The 18,438-nt window shown below is 39.0% G+C and overlaps 1 protein-coding gene across 2 annotated transcripts in view; it reads left to right on the plus strand.

Moving 5' to 3' along the window:
• The window catches only part of PHEX (phosphate regulating endopeptidase X-linked), a 244,095-nt gene that overhangs the window by 14,866 nt on the left and 210,791 nt on the right, over positions 1 to 18,438 (plus strand). For both annotated transcript variants that reach the window (XM_064278085.1, XM_064278084.1), the window contains exon 4: positions 3,635 to 3,796. In XM_064278085.1, the coding sequence (XP_064134155.1) occupies positions 3,635 to 3,796 (162 nt within the window). The remainder of the gene's footprint in view (positions 1 to 3,634; positions 3,797 to 18,438) is intronic.

The raw sequence follows: 18,438 nt of genomic DNA on the forward strand, positions 1-18,438 counted from the left end.
TGTGGCCGAGGGAAGGCTTTAAACAAGAAGCTGTGTGTGGGCGAGCTTGCGCGTGGCATGGGTCTCCAGGATGCGGAGGAAGTTTGCAGAAAGCACAGAAGATGCGAGTGTTTGTATCTCCTTGTGGACCGTTTCTGAGCAGGTGCCAACTGTTTCTGAGAGGCTCCTCTTCGTAACTCCTTTCTGCCTCTTCTCCGTTTCTTTCTCTCCTAATTCCTCTTTCAAAATAAGAGCTGGAGAAAGAATACAAAGAAACAAAGAAAGGGCTTGCTAAGGATTGTGGGTAAGGGCGGAGAGGCAGATTTGCACAAATTGTGTATCCATCCTAAGCCTCAGTCTCTGCATTTGTAAAATGGGAATAACAGTGTGTACTTCTCACACTACTTGTGAACAGAAAATAAAACAATAATGGTAGTCGGAGTCGTCCCAGCCCACTTAACCCCAATGCTTGATGCTTAACCCCAAACTCAGAAAGCATGGTAATTCTCAGTGGCAAGACCTGACCTGACTTCATTTGTTGGCAAAACCTGACCTTAAGTCGTGTGAGGCTGTTTTAGACTTTGCTTATTCCACTTATGAGAATATGCATGTTTCCCTATAGAAATATTAATGTGCTTGTTTCAGAGGGGCCACCCCAGACATTGCTGGTGGTATTGTGTAATCTATGGTGTATACATTGTGTTACGTTTCCAAAATCTGAAAAATCATGGGCTCTTAGACATATCTGGCCTCAAGGGGTTCAGATGAGTGATTGTGGAATTGTAGTAGCAAATACGTAAGGTTGCCAGATTTAGCTAAATAAATAAATACAGGGTGCTCAGTTAAATTTGAATTGCAGTTATATGAGTTTTTTTTTGTATAAATATGTCTCATGCAATATTTGGTACATATAGTACCAAGAGGTACTATTATTATCCCCATTGTATAGATGAGAAAACCAAGGCACAGAGAGGTTAAATAAACTGCGTAATGTTACCACAGCTGCTACATGGTGTTGCTGGGATTCAAACCCAGGTGGTCTGGTTCCAGAGTCCGTGATGATGCTATACTGCCTAAAAAGGGCTTAGCTTAGTTTCTATCACAGACTAAATGCTCAATGTCAGTGATATTATCATTATTATTATGATTCTCATTCCCTCCCTTGATCCCTGTCTAAACCTAAAAGCCTAGGCTGGTACGTGGGGGAGGCCTCTATCTGTACCACATAAACACTTGCTGGAGACTGCTTAACAATTTACCATATATGCAGTGATTTGAGAGAATCCTCAGCCTGACCTTTGACAGATTTCCTTCATCATCATATTCCTTTTATCAAAACAAGGCTCTTTGGACATTCTCTCTGGATATTCCCCCTGAGTAGCGGGAAAGGGATTTTGGTGTCTGGACACCTACAGTCCTTTGCAATTTGAAGTCATAGTTCCCCGGCAGAAAGTGCAGTCTTGTGCCCAGCTGTGAATTGTGGAAGCTGAAGCTAGAGTTTTCTCACTCAGCAGGATCGTTTCCAAATTCAGTGTGAGTGATGGACTCTCCCACTTTGTATCAGGGCCAAGGTCAGAGCTGATCTTGCAGTTTTTCTAGGTACCTGCAAGAATACAGAGGAGATGGAGAAGATACATTTGAGGGCTGAGGGCTGAGGGCGGGAGGAAGTTTGGGAAGGAGGCCAGAAAGCAATGCGCTTATGTGAACAAAAATGAGTGTGAGAGCTCCCTTGTGTGACTGTAAATATTGTGTAGGACTGAAACTGATGGAACCATGTCCCTGAGGTGTCACATAGCAGCTTCATTCTGTAGCTGCACAGCCAGGGTCACTACACATACAAACCAGAAAGAAGATTTTGAATGTCCTGGCATATTTGCATGTTAAATATTAACAATAAAATAGTAGCAGGAAGTAAAAATGTAATTAGAGACAACTGAATTAGTGCTGGAAAGCTAAAATATTAAGCCAGTTTGAAATTTCTCAAACTTTTAAACCAATTTTTTTTTTTTTTTGCTTTGCTTTTTGGAATTAGGAGTTTGAAAATGGTGGGGATTTTGAAATTAGGATGTTTGTATATTATTCATTTAATTGAGGACAAAAAGCTGTTTGAAATTTTCATAGAGAGTCTAGGCTAGACTCTATTCTCAAACCTGGAGAAACTACATATGTAAGCAAATTGTAAGGCGCATATCTAAGTTTATGCAGATTGTACTTTTTTCAGCAATTCATTCATATGTAGCTGAAAACTCACTGGGTTTTCATTACTTCAAAGAGAAATGTATTTTGGCATTAACATAGGGAAATTGCTCACAAGGCCATCTTTCCAATGTCATTAAAATACTGGCTACTTTTTATCAATTAGCACATATCTCTGTGCTAGAGTGGTAGCCAGCAATTGTGTGACAGCTGAAAGAGAGTTGAAGTTCGATATCAGGAATTTTTGGAACCTTCTCATTTTGTAATGAAAGATTTTGTTTTTCAAGCTATGGATACATATTTAAGGGTTTGCAAATTTTCTACCTATCCACTGTCTTCCACATGTCATTGTGTATGAGCTTATGGAAGAAGAAAAAACAGTAGATCCATCTATTGTATCTTTCTCTTAACTTATACTCAGTTCTCCCTCTAGATCTGGGCAAGAGGGGCCCTGCCCTGGGCCCTTGTTTAGAGGGCCCCATTTTTGCCCTCCTCTGGCCATGCCTCTCCCCCAGTCAAGAGTCTGTGGGACTAAGCCGGTGGCCCTTTCCTTTTATACCTCAGAATTCCCTGCCAGATGGGCCCCAAGCCTTCTTCCAGCTGCATTGAATGTCAAGGAACTCAAGACTTCTAAATTCAAACCTGGCCTTCCAGGTCTTTATGAAAGTATATTGTAAATATACTTTGTAAATATTTAGTTATATGTCATGAGGGCCTCTGTTTCAGTTAGCCTTTGCTGTGAAACAAACCACCATGAACCTTAGAGACACGAAACAGGAATGAGTTAGCATTTCTCATGATTCTGTGGGTTGGGTGGGAGGTTCCTCTGCTGACTCTGACCAGGCTCACTCACGCAGCTGCATTTGGCTGGAGGGTCACTGGGGCTGGGCGGTCCAGGATAGCCTCAGTCACATATGTGGCAGTGGGTACAGGCTTGGTTCTCTTCCATGTATCCTTCAGGAGGCTTCCTTAAAGGGCAGCCCCAGAACTCCATTCTAAGGGAGTGCAGTGGAAGCTGCAAGGCTTCTTAAGGCCTAGGCTTTGAAACTCACAAAAAAGTAACTTGGATTAAAGCAAGTCTCAAGGCCAGCCCAGATTCAAGGCAGGGGAGACAGACTCTACCACTTAATGGGAAGAGGGACAAAGTCTCTTTGTGAAAGGACAGAAGGGTGGAAGGAATAGTTGCACTCATCTTTGCAAACAACCTACCACAGGCTTCATTTGTACTCTTGTCCCACGGCTCGCAAAAACCAATAACAATAATACCACCAAACTTTTACCCACTCACTCCGAATGCACTAAATTTGATCTAGTGAAGTTGATTCAGAGAGTCATTTGGGGGGAAATGTAAAAGCCCAGGCTTGGGAACTAGTCGATATGAGAAAGTTGTTTAATTTAGAAAAGAATAGTACAAACCTTCAGTGGTTGTTATTAATATTATGATTTTCTTTTCGAATAGCTGCTGTCATCTTGAGTAAAGTAAATCTGTCTGTGGATCCCTGTGATAATTTCTTCCGGTTCTCTTGTGATGGCTGGATAAACAATAATCCAATTCCTGAAGATATGCCAAGCTATGGGGTTTATCCTTGGCTCAGACGTAATGTTGACCTCAAGTTGAAGGGTAAGTTTCTCTTGGGTTTGGTGATGTACTATACAGACAGCAATATTTGACAAGAAAACATAGTTTGAGGTTTGAAGCAGGATTGCTCACTTTCTAACTATAGTAAATTAATTTCCAAGAATGTTTTAAATGGAAAATTCAACGGAAAGTTTGGGAAATTCCAGTGTCCCAGATCTCAACGCAATCATAGGGTAGGTCGTTATGCTCACATGTGATAATAGTAAGCTCTAGTGGAGAGTGAAGGATAAATAGCTTGCATTTGACTGAGATTGAGAGCAAAAGAACAGTTGATAAAGATTATGTTATAATCAATATACTTATTTGTCTGTGCTGTACAGAGTAAACTTCAGCTCTTGCTCAGTGTGTTTTGGATTTCCAGGGCTTACAAACTATACTTAACACCTCATTGTCTTTTGACATCACTTTTGAGAACTCTGGATGACCTCGTGGTTGTCATATTGTTTCTGTTAACTTCTAAGTTGGCTCCAGGGAGACTCTTTTCTCCCATGACTGCTCTACCAATGACAAGCTCACACAGAAATACTGATTTGTGCACGTGCGTGTGCACACACCCACACTCTAATCATGCATCCAGAAATATCATTGAAGGCTAAGAAAAAGAGACAGTTTCTAGATAGATGATCCTTTTACATAAGTTATAGCCAAAAGAGTTTTATAATCAGGGCATGAAGTGGTGAGAATAAAGAATTTTTTAGGAAATCATTATTGATGTGCTTTGTTTGAGGAGGATGCTACATAGAGATTCCTTCAAAATTCATACTAATGAAAGTAAACGGTTCAGAGTAATACAGGGGCTTTTATTTGCCTCCTTTTAAAAATGAAAAATTCTGTTTCCAAGCTCCGTTAGAAGAATAAAAAAGAGCAGCACTAACAAGTAAAAAGTAGAAAGTAAGTTGTCCATAAATCCACCCCTATAAATAACTGCCAATAAAGGAATTGAGTATGTATCTTGCCAGATTTTTTTCATATACAGGTACATATGCATACCTTCACACATACACCCATGTTTTCTACAAATGAGCTAGTATTACGCATACTACTCTGTAAACTTCTTCGAAGAATTATATGTTTCTTCTAGTCATGTTTCGTATTGGTAGATACCTTTTCTTATTGAAAATAGTGCCGTAGTAAACATCATTGTGTACACATTTTTGTGTATTTATATAAATGTATCCTTGGATAAATTCCCAGAAATGGAGTTATTGGGTTGAAATAGTACTCACAATTTTAAAACGTTTATTTTCTAGGTCTTTATATATTTTCTTGACTTTTTAAATGATAACTTTTCCACATCAACTGTTTTTTGTAGTATACGAAACCCCAACCAAACCCGCTGCCATCGAGTTGATTCTGACTCATAGTGACCCTATAGGGCAGAGTAGAACTGCCCCATAGAATTTCCAAGGAGCACCTGGTGGATTCGAACTGCTGACCTTTTGGTTAGCAGCCGTAGCACTTAACCACTATGCCACCAGGGTTTCCTTTTGTAGTATAGAGGTTAGCAAACTTTGGCCTCTGGGCCAAATCTAGTTCATTGCCTGTTTTCGTAAATAAAGTTTTATTGGAACACAGCCACATCCATTCATTTACACGTTATGTATGACTGCTTTTGCACTTCAGTGGCAAAGTTCAGCAGTTGCTACAGTGATCATATGGCCTACAAAACCTAAAATATCTACTATCTGGCCCTTATGGAAAAAATTTGCCAACCCCTGATGACTGGTGTAAAGTAAAACTTTGATATATTTATATTGGATCTGATTGAACTGTCTCACTGGTTAATAGCTTTTTCTTTTGTATGTTTTAGATAGCTAATCATAAAGTTAGGAAATTGTAATTTTTTCTCTTCCTTTCCTTTTTCTTGTCTTACTGTATTAGCTAGAGCCTCCAGAGCAGTGTTGAATAATAAAAACCAAAAAAACCCGTTGCCACTGAGTTGAGTCCGACTCATAGTGACCCCATAGGACAGAGTAGAACTGCCCCGTAGGGTTTCCAAGGCGTGCCTGGTGGATTTGTACTGCTAGTCTTCTGGTTAGCAGTCATAGCTCTTAACCACTCCACCACCAGGGTTTCCGTGTCGAATAACAGCAATGATAAAAAAAAACAAAAAAACAAAAACCCAAAACCCATTGCCATCGAGTGCATTCCAACTCATAGTAACCTTATAGGACAGAGTAAAAGTGCCCCATAGGGTTTCCAAGGAGTGGCTGGTGGATTTGAACTGTTGACCTTTTGGTTAGCAGCCGTAGCTCTTAACTACTGCACCACCAGGGCTTCATAAATGTATAGATACTATCTATCTCTCCATCCATCATCTATCTATCTATCTATCTCTATGTATTTATAGATATAAAAAACCATTGCCATCAAGTTGATTCCGACTCCAAGTGACGCTACAAGATAGAGTAGAACTGCCTCATAGGGGTTCCAAGGAGTGCCTGGTGGATTTGAACTGCCGATCTTGTGGTTAGCAGCCAAGCTCTTAACCACTGTGTCACCAGAGTGCCTCATAAATGTACAGATAGATTACAGTTGGTCTACAATGAGCTTATATTACACCTGGATGGAATAATGAATGGATGGATGGTTGGATGACTAGGTAGAGTGACTGATAGATACATAGATAGATATAGAACATAGAAAGATGTAGATAGAATATAAAGATCCAGTGTTTAATAAAATAAGAAGATTGTCAACACATTTGATGTTTGGAAAGCTGTACACTTTAAGAATATCCAGTCATCTAGAGTATACTTGCAAAGAGGTCAGAAAATATACAGATATCTATATTTATATTTATCTGTACAGAATATGGAAACCCTGGTGGCGTAGTGGTTAAGTGCTACGGCTGCTAACCAAGAGGTCCACAGTTCAAATCCGCCAGGCGCTCCTTGGAAACTCTATGGGGGCAGTTCTACTCTGTCCTATAGGGTCGCTATGAATCAGAATCGACAGCAGTGGGTTTGGTTTTGGGTGTGCACAGAATATAAAGATCCAGTGTTTATATCTATATATTTATATCTATCTGTATAGATATTTATATTATAGATATAAGTATTTATATGTATCTGTATTTATGTATCTATATGTATTATATCAAAATAGATATAGATATATGTATATCCGTACTTATATTTATCTGTATAGAATATATAAAACAGATATACATTATCATAGATTGATTATGTCCCCCCCAAAATGTGTGTATTAACTTGGTTAGGCCATGATTCCCAGTATTGTGTGGTTGTCCTCCATTTTGTGATCGTAATTTTATGTTACGAGGATTAGGGTGGGATTGTAACACCACCCTTACTCAGGTCACCTCCCTGATCCAAGGTAAAGGGAGTTTCTCTGGGGTGTGGTCTGCACCACCTTTTCTCTCTCAAGAGATAAAAGGAAAGGGAAGCAAGCAGAGAGTTGGGCACCTCATACCGCCAAGAAAGCAATGCTGGATCCAGGGTCCCTGCACGAAGAAGCTCCTAGTCTGGGGAAACATTGATGAGAAGGCCAACAGAGAGAAAGCCTTCCCCTGGAGTTGATGCCCTGAATTTGGACTTTTAGCCTACTTTACTGTGAGAAAATAAACTTCTCTTTGTTAAAGCCATCCACTCGTGGTATTTTCTGTTATAGCAGCACTAGATGACTAAGATATTTATAGCTATTTAGATATGTTTATCTGTATAGAATATGGAGCTCTGCTGGCGGACTGGTTAAATGCTCAGGTTGCCAACCAAAATGTCAGCAGTTCGAATCCACCAGCCACTCCTTGGAACTGCTATGGGGCAGTTCTACTCTGTCCTATAGGGTCGCTATGAGTCGGGATCAACTCGACAGCAACAGGCAATGGGTTTGCCAGTATACTGTGTTGTTATTGTTGTTGTTAGGTGCTGTCGAGTCGGTTCCGACTCATAGCGACCCTATGCACAACAGAATGAAACACTGCCCTGTCCTGCGCCATCCTTACAATCGTTGTTATGCTTGAGCTCATTGTTGCAGCCACTGTGTCAATCCACCTCGTTGAGGGTCTTCCTCTTTTCCGCTGACCCTGTACTCTGCCAAGCATGATGTCCTTCTCCAGGGACTGATCCCTCCTGACAACACGTCCAAAGTATGTAAGACGCAGTTTCGCCATCCTTGCCTCTAAGGAGCATTCTGGCTGTACTTCTTCCAAGACAGATTTGTTCATTCTTTTGGCAGTCCATGCTGTATTCAATATTCTTTGCCAACACCACAATTCAAAGGCATCAATTCTTCTTTGGTCTTCCTTATTTATTGTCCAGCTTTCACACGCATATGATGTGATTGAAAATACCATGGCTTGGGTCAGGCACACCTTAGTCTTCAGGGTGACATCTTTGCTCTTCGACACTTTGAAGAGGTCCTTTGCAGCAGATTAGCCCAATGCAATGAGTCTTTTGATTTCTTGGCTGCTGCTTCCATGGCTGTTGATTGTGGATCCAAGTAAAATGAAATCCTTGACAACTTCAATCTTTTCTCCGTTTATCATGATGTTGCTCATTGGTCCAGTTGTAAGGATTTTTGTTTTCTTTATGTTGAGGTGCAATCCATACTGAATGCTGTGGTCTTTGATCTTCATTAGTAAGTGCTTCAAGTCCTCTTCACTTTCAGCAAGCAAGGTTGTGTCATCTGCATAAGGCAGGTTGTTAATGAGTCTTCCTCCAATCTTGATGCCCCGTTCTTCTTCATATAGTCCAGCTTCTCGTATTATTTGCTCAGCATACAGATTGAATAGATATGGTGAAAGAATACAACCCTGATACACACCTTTCCTGACTTTAAACCAATCAGTATCCCCTTGTTCCATCCAAACAACTGCCTCTTGATCTATGTAAAGGTTCCTCATGAGCACAATGAAGTGTTCTGGAATTCCCATTCTTCTCAATGTCATCCACAGTTTGTTATGATCCACACAGTCGAATGCCTTTGCATAGTCACTAAAACAGAGGTAAGCATCCTTCTGGTATTCTCTGCTTTCAGCCAGGATCCATCTGTCAGCAATGATATCCCTGGTTCCACGTCCTCTTCTGAAACCAGCCTGAATTTCTGGCAGTTCCCTGTCAATATACTGCTGTAGCCGTTTTTGAATGATCTTCAGCAAAATTTTGTTTGCGTGTGATATTAATGATATTGTTCAATAATTTCCACATTCAGTTGGATCGCCTTTCTCGGGAATAGGCATAAATACGGATCTCTTCCAGTCAGTTGGCCAGGAAGCTGTCTTCCATATTTCTTGGCATAGACGAGTGAGCACCTCCAGGGCTGCATCTGTTTGTTGAAACGTCTCAGTTGACATTCCATCAATTCCTGGAGCCTTGTTTTTCACCAATGCCTTCAGAGCAGCTTGGACTTCTTCCTTCAGTACCATTGGTTCCTGATCATATGCCACCTCTTGGAATAGTTGAATATTGACTAATTCTTTTTGGTATAATGACTCTGTGTATTCCTCCATCTTCTTTTGATGCTTCCTGCATCGTTTAATATTTTCCCCATGGAATCCTTCACTATTGCAACTTGAGGCTTGAATTTTTTCTTCAGTTCTTTCAGCTTGAGAAACGCCGAGCGTGTTCTTCCCTTTTGGTTTTCCGTCTCCAGCTCTTTGCATATGTCATTATAATACTTTAGTTTGTCTTCTCGAGAGGCCGTTTGAAATCTTCTGTTCAGTTCTTTTACTTCATCAATTCTTCCTTTTGCTTTAGCTGCTCGATGCTCAAGAGCAAGTTTCAGAGTCTCCTCTGACATCCATCTTGGTCTTTTCTTTCTTTCCTGTCTTTTCAGTGACCTCTTGCTTTCTTCATTTACGATGTCCTTGATGTCATTCCACAACTCGTCCGGTCTTCTATCACAAACGGTGACTATACACATGGACCTCACCAGATGGAACACACAGAAATCAAATTGACTACATCTGTGGAAAGAGATGATGGAAAATCTCAATATCATCAGTCAGAACCAGGCCAGGGGCCGACTGTGGAACACGCCACCAATTGCTCATATGCAAGTTTAAGCTGAAACTGAAGAAAATCAGAGCAAGTCCATGAGAGCCAGTATACTGTAGACGACTAGATATTCTTAAAATGTATAAATAGAGCTTTCCAAATACCAAATGTGCTGACAATTTTCTTTTTATTAAACACTGCAGCTTTATATTCTATCTATATCTTTCTATATCCTGTATCTATGTATCAGTTGCTATACCTAGCCATTCAACCATCCATCCGTTCACCATTCCATCCAGGTGTAATATAAGTTCATTGTAGACCAACTATGAATGAACAACAAGAAGAAACATACTTCAATTCCATCGCCCAGAGTTAACAACTTTTTAAATGCAAATATGCATAAAAACTAAATATATGTGTATCAAAAGGGATCATATAATATATTCTATTTTTATAATTTGCTTTTTTTGCTTGACATGTTGTTAACATCTTTTCATGTCAATAAAAATAGATTTATACCATCATTTGCCATGACTCCTTTGTGTGTTGTTAGGCACCACTGAGTTGGTCCCAATTCATAGCGACCCTATGTGCAACAGAACAAAACACTGCCCCATCCTGTACTATTCTCATGATCATTGTTAGGCTTGAACCCATTGCTGCAGCACTGTGTCAGTCCATCTCATTGAGGTTCTTCTTTTTCGTTGACCCTCTACTTGACCAAGCATGATGTCTTTCTCCAGGGACTGGTACCTTCTTAAAACATGTTCGAAGTATGTGAGACAAAATCTTACCATCCTTGCTTCTAAGGAGCATTCTGGCTGTACTTATTTCAAGACAAATTTGTTTGTTCTTTTGGCAGTCCATGGTATATTCAGTATTCTTTCCCAACACTGTAATTCAAAGACGTGAATTCTTCTTCGGTCTTCCTTATTCATTGTCCAGCTTTCGCATGCTTATGAGGCTATTGAAAACACCATTGCTTGGGTCAGGTGCACATTAGTCCTTAAAGTGACATCTTTGCTTTTTAACACTTTAAAGAGATCTTTTGCAGCAGATTTGCCTAACGCAATGCATCATTTGATTTCTTGACTGCTGCTTCCATGGGTGTTGGTTGTGGATCCAAGTAAAATGAAGTCTTTGATAACTTCAACCTTTTCTCTGTTTAGCGTGATGTTGGTTATTGATCCAGTTGTGAGGATTTTTATTTCCTTTATGTTGAGGTGTAATCCATACTGAAGGCTGTGGTCTTTGATCTTCATAAGTGCTTCAAGTCCTCTTCATCTGTATATGGCAGGTTGTGTCATCTGTGTATTGCAGGTTGTTAATGAGTCTTCCTCCTATCCGGATGCCCTGTTCTTCTTATACTCCAGCTTCTCAGATTATTTGCTCAGCATACAGATTGAATAAGTATGGTGAATGGACACAACCCCAACACACACCTTTCTTGATTTTAAACCATTCGGTATCCCCTTGTTCTGTTTGAACGACTGCCTCTGGATCTATGTACAGGTTCCTCATGAGCACAATGAAGTGTTCTGGAATTCCCATTCTTCACAATGTTATCCGTAATTTGTTTTGATCCACACAGTTGAATGCCTTTGCATAGTCAATAAAACACAGGTAAACATCTTTCTGGTATTCTGTGCTTTCAGCCAGGATCCATCTGACATCAGCAATGATATCCCTGGTTCCATGTCCTCTTCTGAATCTGTCTTGAATTTCTGGCGGTTCCCTGTCGATGTACCACTGCAACCACTTTTGAATGATCTTCAGGAAAATTTTACTTGCATATTAGATTAATGATATAGTTCGGTAATTTTTGCATTCAGTTGGATCACCTTTCTTTGGAATAGACATAAATATGGATCTCTTTCAGTTGGATAGCCATGTAGCTGTCTTCCATATTTCTTGGCATAGATAATTGAGCATTTCCGGAGCTGCATCTATTTGTTGAAACATCTCAATTGCTATGCCATCAATTCCGGGGCCTTGTTTTTCGCCAATGCCTTCAGTGCAGCTTGAGCTTCTTCCTTCAGTACCATTGGTCCTTGATCATATGCTACCTCCTGAAATGGCTGAATATCAACCAATTCTTTTTGGTACAGTGACTCTGTGTATTCCTTCCATCTTCTTTTGATGCTTCCTGCGTCGTTCAGTATTTCACCCATAGAATCCTTCACTATTCCAACTCAAGGCTTGAATTTTTTCTTGAGTTCCTTCAGCTTGAGAAATGCTGACTGTTCTTCCCTGTTGGTTTCCTAACTCCAGGTCTTTGCACTTTTCATTATAACACTTTATTTGCCCGCTCAAGCCACCCTTTGAAATCTTCTTTTCAGCTCTTTTACTTCATCATTTCTTCAGTTCGCTTTAGCTACTCTACATTCAAGAGCAACTTTCAGAGTCTCTTCTGACATCCATTTTGGCCTTTTCTTTCTTTCCTGTCTTTGTAATGACCTCTTTCTTTCTTTCTTTCTTTAATAATTTTTATTGTGCTTTAAGGAAAAGTTTACAAATCAAGTTAGTCTCTCACACAAAAACCCATATACACCTTGCTACACACTCCTAATTACTCTCCCGTTAATGAGACAGCCTGCTCTCTCCCTCCACTCTCTCTTTTCGTGTCCATTTCGCCAGCTTCTAACCCCCTCCACCCTCTCATCTCCCCTCCAGGCAGGAGATGCCAACATAGTCTCAAGTGTCCACCTGATCCAAGAAGCTCACTCCTCACCAGCATCATTCTCCAACCCATTGTCCAGTCCAATCCATGTCTGTAAAGTTGGCTTTGGGAATGGTTCCTGTCCTGGGCCAGCAGAAGGTCTGGGGGCCATGATCACTGGGGTCCTTCTAGTCTCAGTCAGACCATTAAGTCTGGTCTTATGAGAATTTGAGGTCTACATCCCACTGCTCTCCTGCCCCCTCAGGGGTTCTCTGTTGTGTTCCCTGTCAGGGCAGTCATCGGTTGTAACTGGGCACCATCTAGTTCTTCGGGTCTCAGGATGATATGTCACCGGTTCATGTGGCCCTTTCTGTCTCTTGGGCTCGTAATCACCTTGTGTCCTTGGTGTTCTTCATTCTCCTTTGATCCAGGTGGGTTGAGACCAATTGATGCATCTTAGATGGCTGCTTCCTAGCGTTTAAGACCCCAGACACCACTCTTCAAAGTGGGATGCAGAATGTTTTCTTAATAGATTTTATTATGCCAATTGACTTAGATGTCCCCTGAAACCATGGTCCTCAGACCCCTGCTCCTGTTACACTGGCCTTCGAAGCATTCAGTTTATTCAGTTTATTTATTATTTGCTTTTGGTTTAGTCCAATTGTGCTGACCTCCCCTGTATTGTGTGCTTTCTTTTCCTTCACCTAAGATAGTTCTTATCAACTATCTAAATAGTGAATACCCACCCCTCTCCTACCCTCCTTCCCCCCCTCGTAACCACAAAAGAATGTTTTCTTCTCAGTTTAAACTATTTCTCAAGTTCTTATAACTGACTAATTTCACTCAGGATAATGCCTTCCAGGTTCCTCCATGTTATGAAATGTTTCACAGATTCCTCGCTGTTCTTTATCGATGCGTAGTATTCCATTGTGTGAATATACCATAATTTATTTATCCATTCATCCATTGATGGGTACCTTGGTTGCTTCCATCTTTTTGCTATTGTAAGCAGTGCTGCAATAAACATGGGTGTGCATATATCTGTTCGTGTAAAGGCTCTCATTTCTGTAGGATGTATTCCAAGGAATGGGATTGCTGGATCGTGTGGTAGTTCTATTTCTAGCTTTTTAAGGAAGCGCCAAATTGATTTCCAAAGTGTTTGTACCATTTGACATTCCCACCAGCAGTGTAGAAGTGTGCCAATCTCTCCACAGCCTCTCCAACATTTATTATTTTGTGTTTTTTGGATTAATGGCAGCCTTGTTGGAGTGAGATGAAATCTCATTGTAGTTTTGATCTGCATTTCTCTAATGGCCAATGACCGTGAGCATTTCCTCATGTATCTGTTAGCTGCCTGAATGTCTTCTTTAGTGAAGTGACTGTTCATATCCTTTGCCCATTTTTTAATTGGGTTATTTGTCTTTTTGCAGTTGAGTTTTTGCAGTATCATGTAGATTTTAGAGATCAGGCACTGATCAGAAATGTCGTAGCTAAAAACATCTGTAGGTAGTCCTTTTTCTCTTTTTTAAAAAATAATTTTTATTGTGCTTTAAGTGCAAGTTTACAAATCAAGTCAGCCTCTCACCCAAAAACCCATATACACCTGGCTACACACTCCCAATTACTCTCCCCCTTAATGAGACAGCCTGCTCTCTCCCTCCTCCTTTTACTCTTTTGGTGAGGTCTTTTGATGAGCATAAGTGTTTGATTTTTAGGAGCTCCCAGTTTTTCTTCTATATTCTTTGTAATGTTTTGTATACTGTTTATGCCATGTATTAGGGCTCCTAACATTGTCCCTATTTTTTCTTCCATGATCTTTATCGTTTTAGATTTTATATTTAGGTCTTTGATCCATTTTGAGTTAGTTTTTGTGCATGGAGTGAGGTATGGGTCTTTTTTCATTTTTTTGCAGATGGCTATCCAGTTATGCCAGCACCATTTGTTCAAAAGACTCTTTTCCCCATTTAACTGTTTTGGGGCCTTTGTCGAATATCAACTGCTCATATGTGGATGGATTTATGTCTGGATTCTCAATTCTGTTCCATTGGTCCATGTATCTGTTGTTATACCAGTACCAGGCTGTTTTGACTACTGTGGCAGTATAATAGGTTCTAAAATCAGGTAAAGTAAGGCCTCCCACTTTGTTCTTCTTTTTCAGTAATGCCTTATTTATCCGGAGCCTCTTTCCCTTCCATATGAAATTGGCGATTTGTTTCTCCATCTCATTAAAGAATGTCCTTGGGAGTTGGATCAGAATTGCATTAAATGTATAGATCGCTTTTGATAGAATAGACATTTTTATAATGTTCAGTCTTCCTATCCACGAGCAAGGTATGTTCTTCCACTTATGTAAGTCTCTTTTGGTTTCTTGCAGAAGTGTACTGTAGTTTTCTTTGTATAAGTCTTTTACATCTCTAGTAAGATTTATTCCTAAGTATTTTATCTTCTTGGGGGCTACTGTAAATGGCATTGATTTGGTGATTTCCTCTTTGATGTTCTTTTTCTTGGGGTAGAGGAATCCAACTGATTTTTGTATGTTTATCTTGTATCCCGATACTCTGCTGAACTCTTCTGTTACTTTCAGTAGTTTTCTGGAGGATTCCTTAGGGTTTTTTGTGTATAAGATCATGTCATCTGCAAATAGAGATACTTCAATTTCTTCCTTGCCAATCTGGATGCCCTTTATTTCTTTATCTAGCCTAATTGCTCTGGCTAGGACTTCCAGCACAATGTTGAATAAGAGTGGTGATAAAGGGCATCCTTGTGTGGTTCCTGATCTCAATGGGAATGCTTTCAGGCTCTCTCCATTTAGGGTGATGTTGGCTGTTGGCTTTGTATAAATGCCCTTTATTATGTTGAGGAATTATCCTTCTATTCTTATTTTGCTGAGAGTTTTTTTTTTTTTTTATCATGAATGAGGTTTGAACTTTGTCAAATGAGTTTTCTGCATCAATTGATAAAATCATGTGATTCTTGTCTTTTGTTTTATTTATGTGGTGGATTACATTAATTGTTATTCTAATGTTGAACCATCCCTGCATACCTGGTATGAATCCCACTTGGTCATGGTGAATTATTTTTTTGATATATTGTTGAATTCTATTGGCTAGAATTTTGTTGAGGATTTTTACATCTACATTCATGAGAGATACAGGTCTATAATTTTCTTTTCTTGTGGTGTCTTTACCTGGTTTTGGTATCAGGGGATATTGTGGCTTCATAGAATGAGTTTGGTAGTATTCCATTCTTTTCTATGCTCTGAAATACCTTTAGTAGTAGTGATGTTAACTCGTCTCTGAAAGTTTGGTAGAACTCTGCAGTGAAGACTTCCGGACCAGGGCTTTTTTTTGTTGGGAGTTTTTTGATTACCTTTTCAATCTCTTCTTTTGTTATGTGTCTATTTAGTTGTCCTACCTCTGTTTGTGTTAGTTTGGGTAGGTAGTGTGTTTCTAGGAATTCATCCATTTCTTCTAGGTTTTCAAATTTGTTTGAGTATAGTTTTTCATAGTAATCTGATATGATTATTTGAATTTCAGTTGGGTCTGTGGTAATATCGCCCATCTCATTTCTTTTTTGGGTTATTTGCTTCCTCTCCTGTTTTTTCTTTTGTCAGTTTGGCCAATGGTTTATCAATTTTGTTGAGTTTTTTTAAAAACTATCTTTTGGTCTTGTTAATTCAATTCAATTGTTTTTCTGTTTTCTATTTCATTTAGTTAAGCTCTAATTTTTATTATTTGTTTTCTTCTGGTGCCTGTGGGTTTCTTTTGTTGCTCTCTTTCTATTTGTTCAAGTTGTAGGGATAATTCTTTGATTTTGGCCCTTTCTTCTTTTTGGATGTGTGCATTTATTGATATTAACTGGCCTCTGAGCACAGCTCTTGGTGTGTCCTAAAGGTTCTGATAGGAAGTGTTTTCATTCTCATTGGATTCTATGAATTTCTTTATTCCATCCTTAATTCTTCTATAATCCAGTCTTTTTTGAGCAGGGTGTTGTTCAGTTTCCAAGTGTTTGATTTCTTTCCCTGTTATTGATTTCCACTTTTATGGCCTTATGGTCAGAGAAGATGCTTTGTAATATTTCAATGTTTTGGATTCTGCTAATGCTTGCTTTATGACCTAATATGTGGTTTATTCTAGAGAATGTTCCATGTGCACTAGACAAGAAAGTATAGTTGGTTGCTGTTGGGTGGAGTGTTCTGTATATGTCTACGAGGTCAAGTTGGTTGATTATGGCATTTAGATCTTCCATATCTTTATTGAGCTTCTTTCTGGATGTCCTGTTCTTCACTGAAAGTGCTGTGTTGAAGTCTCCTACTATTATTGTGTAGCCGTCTATCTCACTTTTCAATGCTGATAGAGTTTGTTTTATGTATCTTGCAGCCCTGTCACTGGGTGCATCAATATTTACTATGGTTATATCTTCTTGGTGTATTGTCCCTTTAATCATTATATAGTGTCCTTCCTTATCCTTTCTGATGGATTTAACTTTAAAGTCTATTTTGTCAGAAATTAATATTGCCACTCCTGCTCTTTTTTGATTGTTGTTTGCTTGATATATTTTTTTCCATCCTTTGAGTTTTAGTTTGTTTGTGTCTCTAAGTCTAAGGTGTGTCTCTTGTAGGCAGCATATAGACGAATCTTGTTTTTTAATCCATTCTGCCACTCTCTGTCTCTTTATTGGTGTATTTAGTCCATTTACATTCAGGGTATTTATGGATAGGTATGAATTTAGTGCTATCATTTTGATGTCTTTTTTTGTGTGTTGTTGACAACTTATTTTTCCCACTTGATTTTATGTGCTGAGTAGATTTTCTTTATATATTGTCCTTTCCTCATATTTGTTGTGGTTCATTTTGTTTCTGCTGAGTCTGTATTTTTCCCTTGTATTTTATTTTGATGAGTAGGATAGTTTGTCTCTTTTGTGGTTACCTTATTATTTACCCCTATTTTTCTAAATTTAAAACTAACTTTTTATCTTCCTCTCCATATGGAAGGTGTATGATTACATTTCTTAGTTCCTCTTTATTATTTTAATGTTGTCTTCTTTTATATGATAACATCGCCGTTACCCTGTGTTGGGCTTTTTTTTTTTTTTTTTAATAATCTTGCTTTGTTTTTTTGGATTTCCCTGTCTAGGTTGACTTCTGGTTTCTCTGCCCAGTGTTCTAGTCTTGGGTTGATACCTGATATTATTGATTTTCTAACCAAAGAACTCCCTTTAGTATTTCTTGTAGTTTGGTTTGGTTTTTACGAATTCCCTTAACTTGTGTTTATCTGGAAATGTCTTAATTTCACCTTCATATTTAAGATACAGTGTTGATGGATGTATCATTCTTGCAGGCAATTTTTTTTCCTTCAATTTTTTAAATATGTCATCCCATTACCTTCTGGTCTGCATGGTTTCTGCCGGGTAATCTGAGCTTATTCTTATTGGCTCTCCTTTGTAGGCGACTTTTCTTTTATCCCTCGCTGCTCTTATAATTGTCTCTTTATCTTTGGTTTTGGCAAGCTTGATTATGATATGTCTTGGTGACTTTCTTTTAAGACCTACCTCATGTGGAGTTTGATGAGCATCTTGGATAGATATCTTCTCATCTTTCACAATATCAGGGAAGTTTTCTGCCAACAAATCCTCAACAATTTTCTCTGTATTTTCTGTCATCCCTCCCTGTTCTGGCACTCCAATCACTCATAAGTTATTTCTCTTGATAGAGTCCCACACGATTCTTAAGGTTTCTTCATTTTTTAAAAATTCTTTTATCTGATTTTTCTTCAAATATATTAGTGCCAAGTGATTTATCTTCAAGTTCAGAAATTCTGGCTTCTACTTGCTCAATTCTGCTCCTCTGACTTTCTACTGAGTTATCTAATTCTGTAATTTTGTTGTTAATCTTCTGAATTTCTGATTGCTGTCTGTCTAAGGATTTTTCTAGCTTATTAAACTTTTCATTATGTTCCTGAGTAATCTTTCTAATTTCTTCAGTTGCTTTATCTGTGTGTTCC

The sequence above is a fragment of the Loxodonta africana genome, chromosome X (genome assembly GCF_030014295.1).
Source record: "Loxodonta africana isolate mLoxAfr1 chromosome X, mLoxAfr1.hap2, whole genome shotgun sequence".
Lineage (NCBI taxonomy): Eukaryota > Metazoa > Chordata > Mammalia > Proboscidea > Elephantidae > Loxodonta > Loxodonta africana.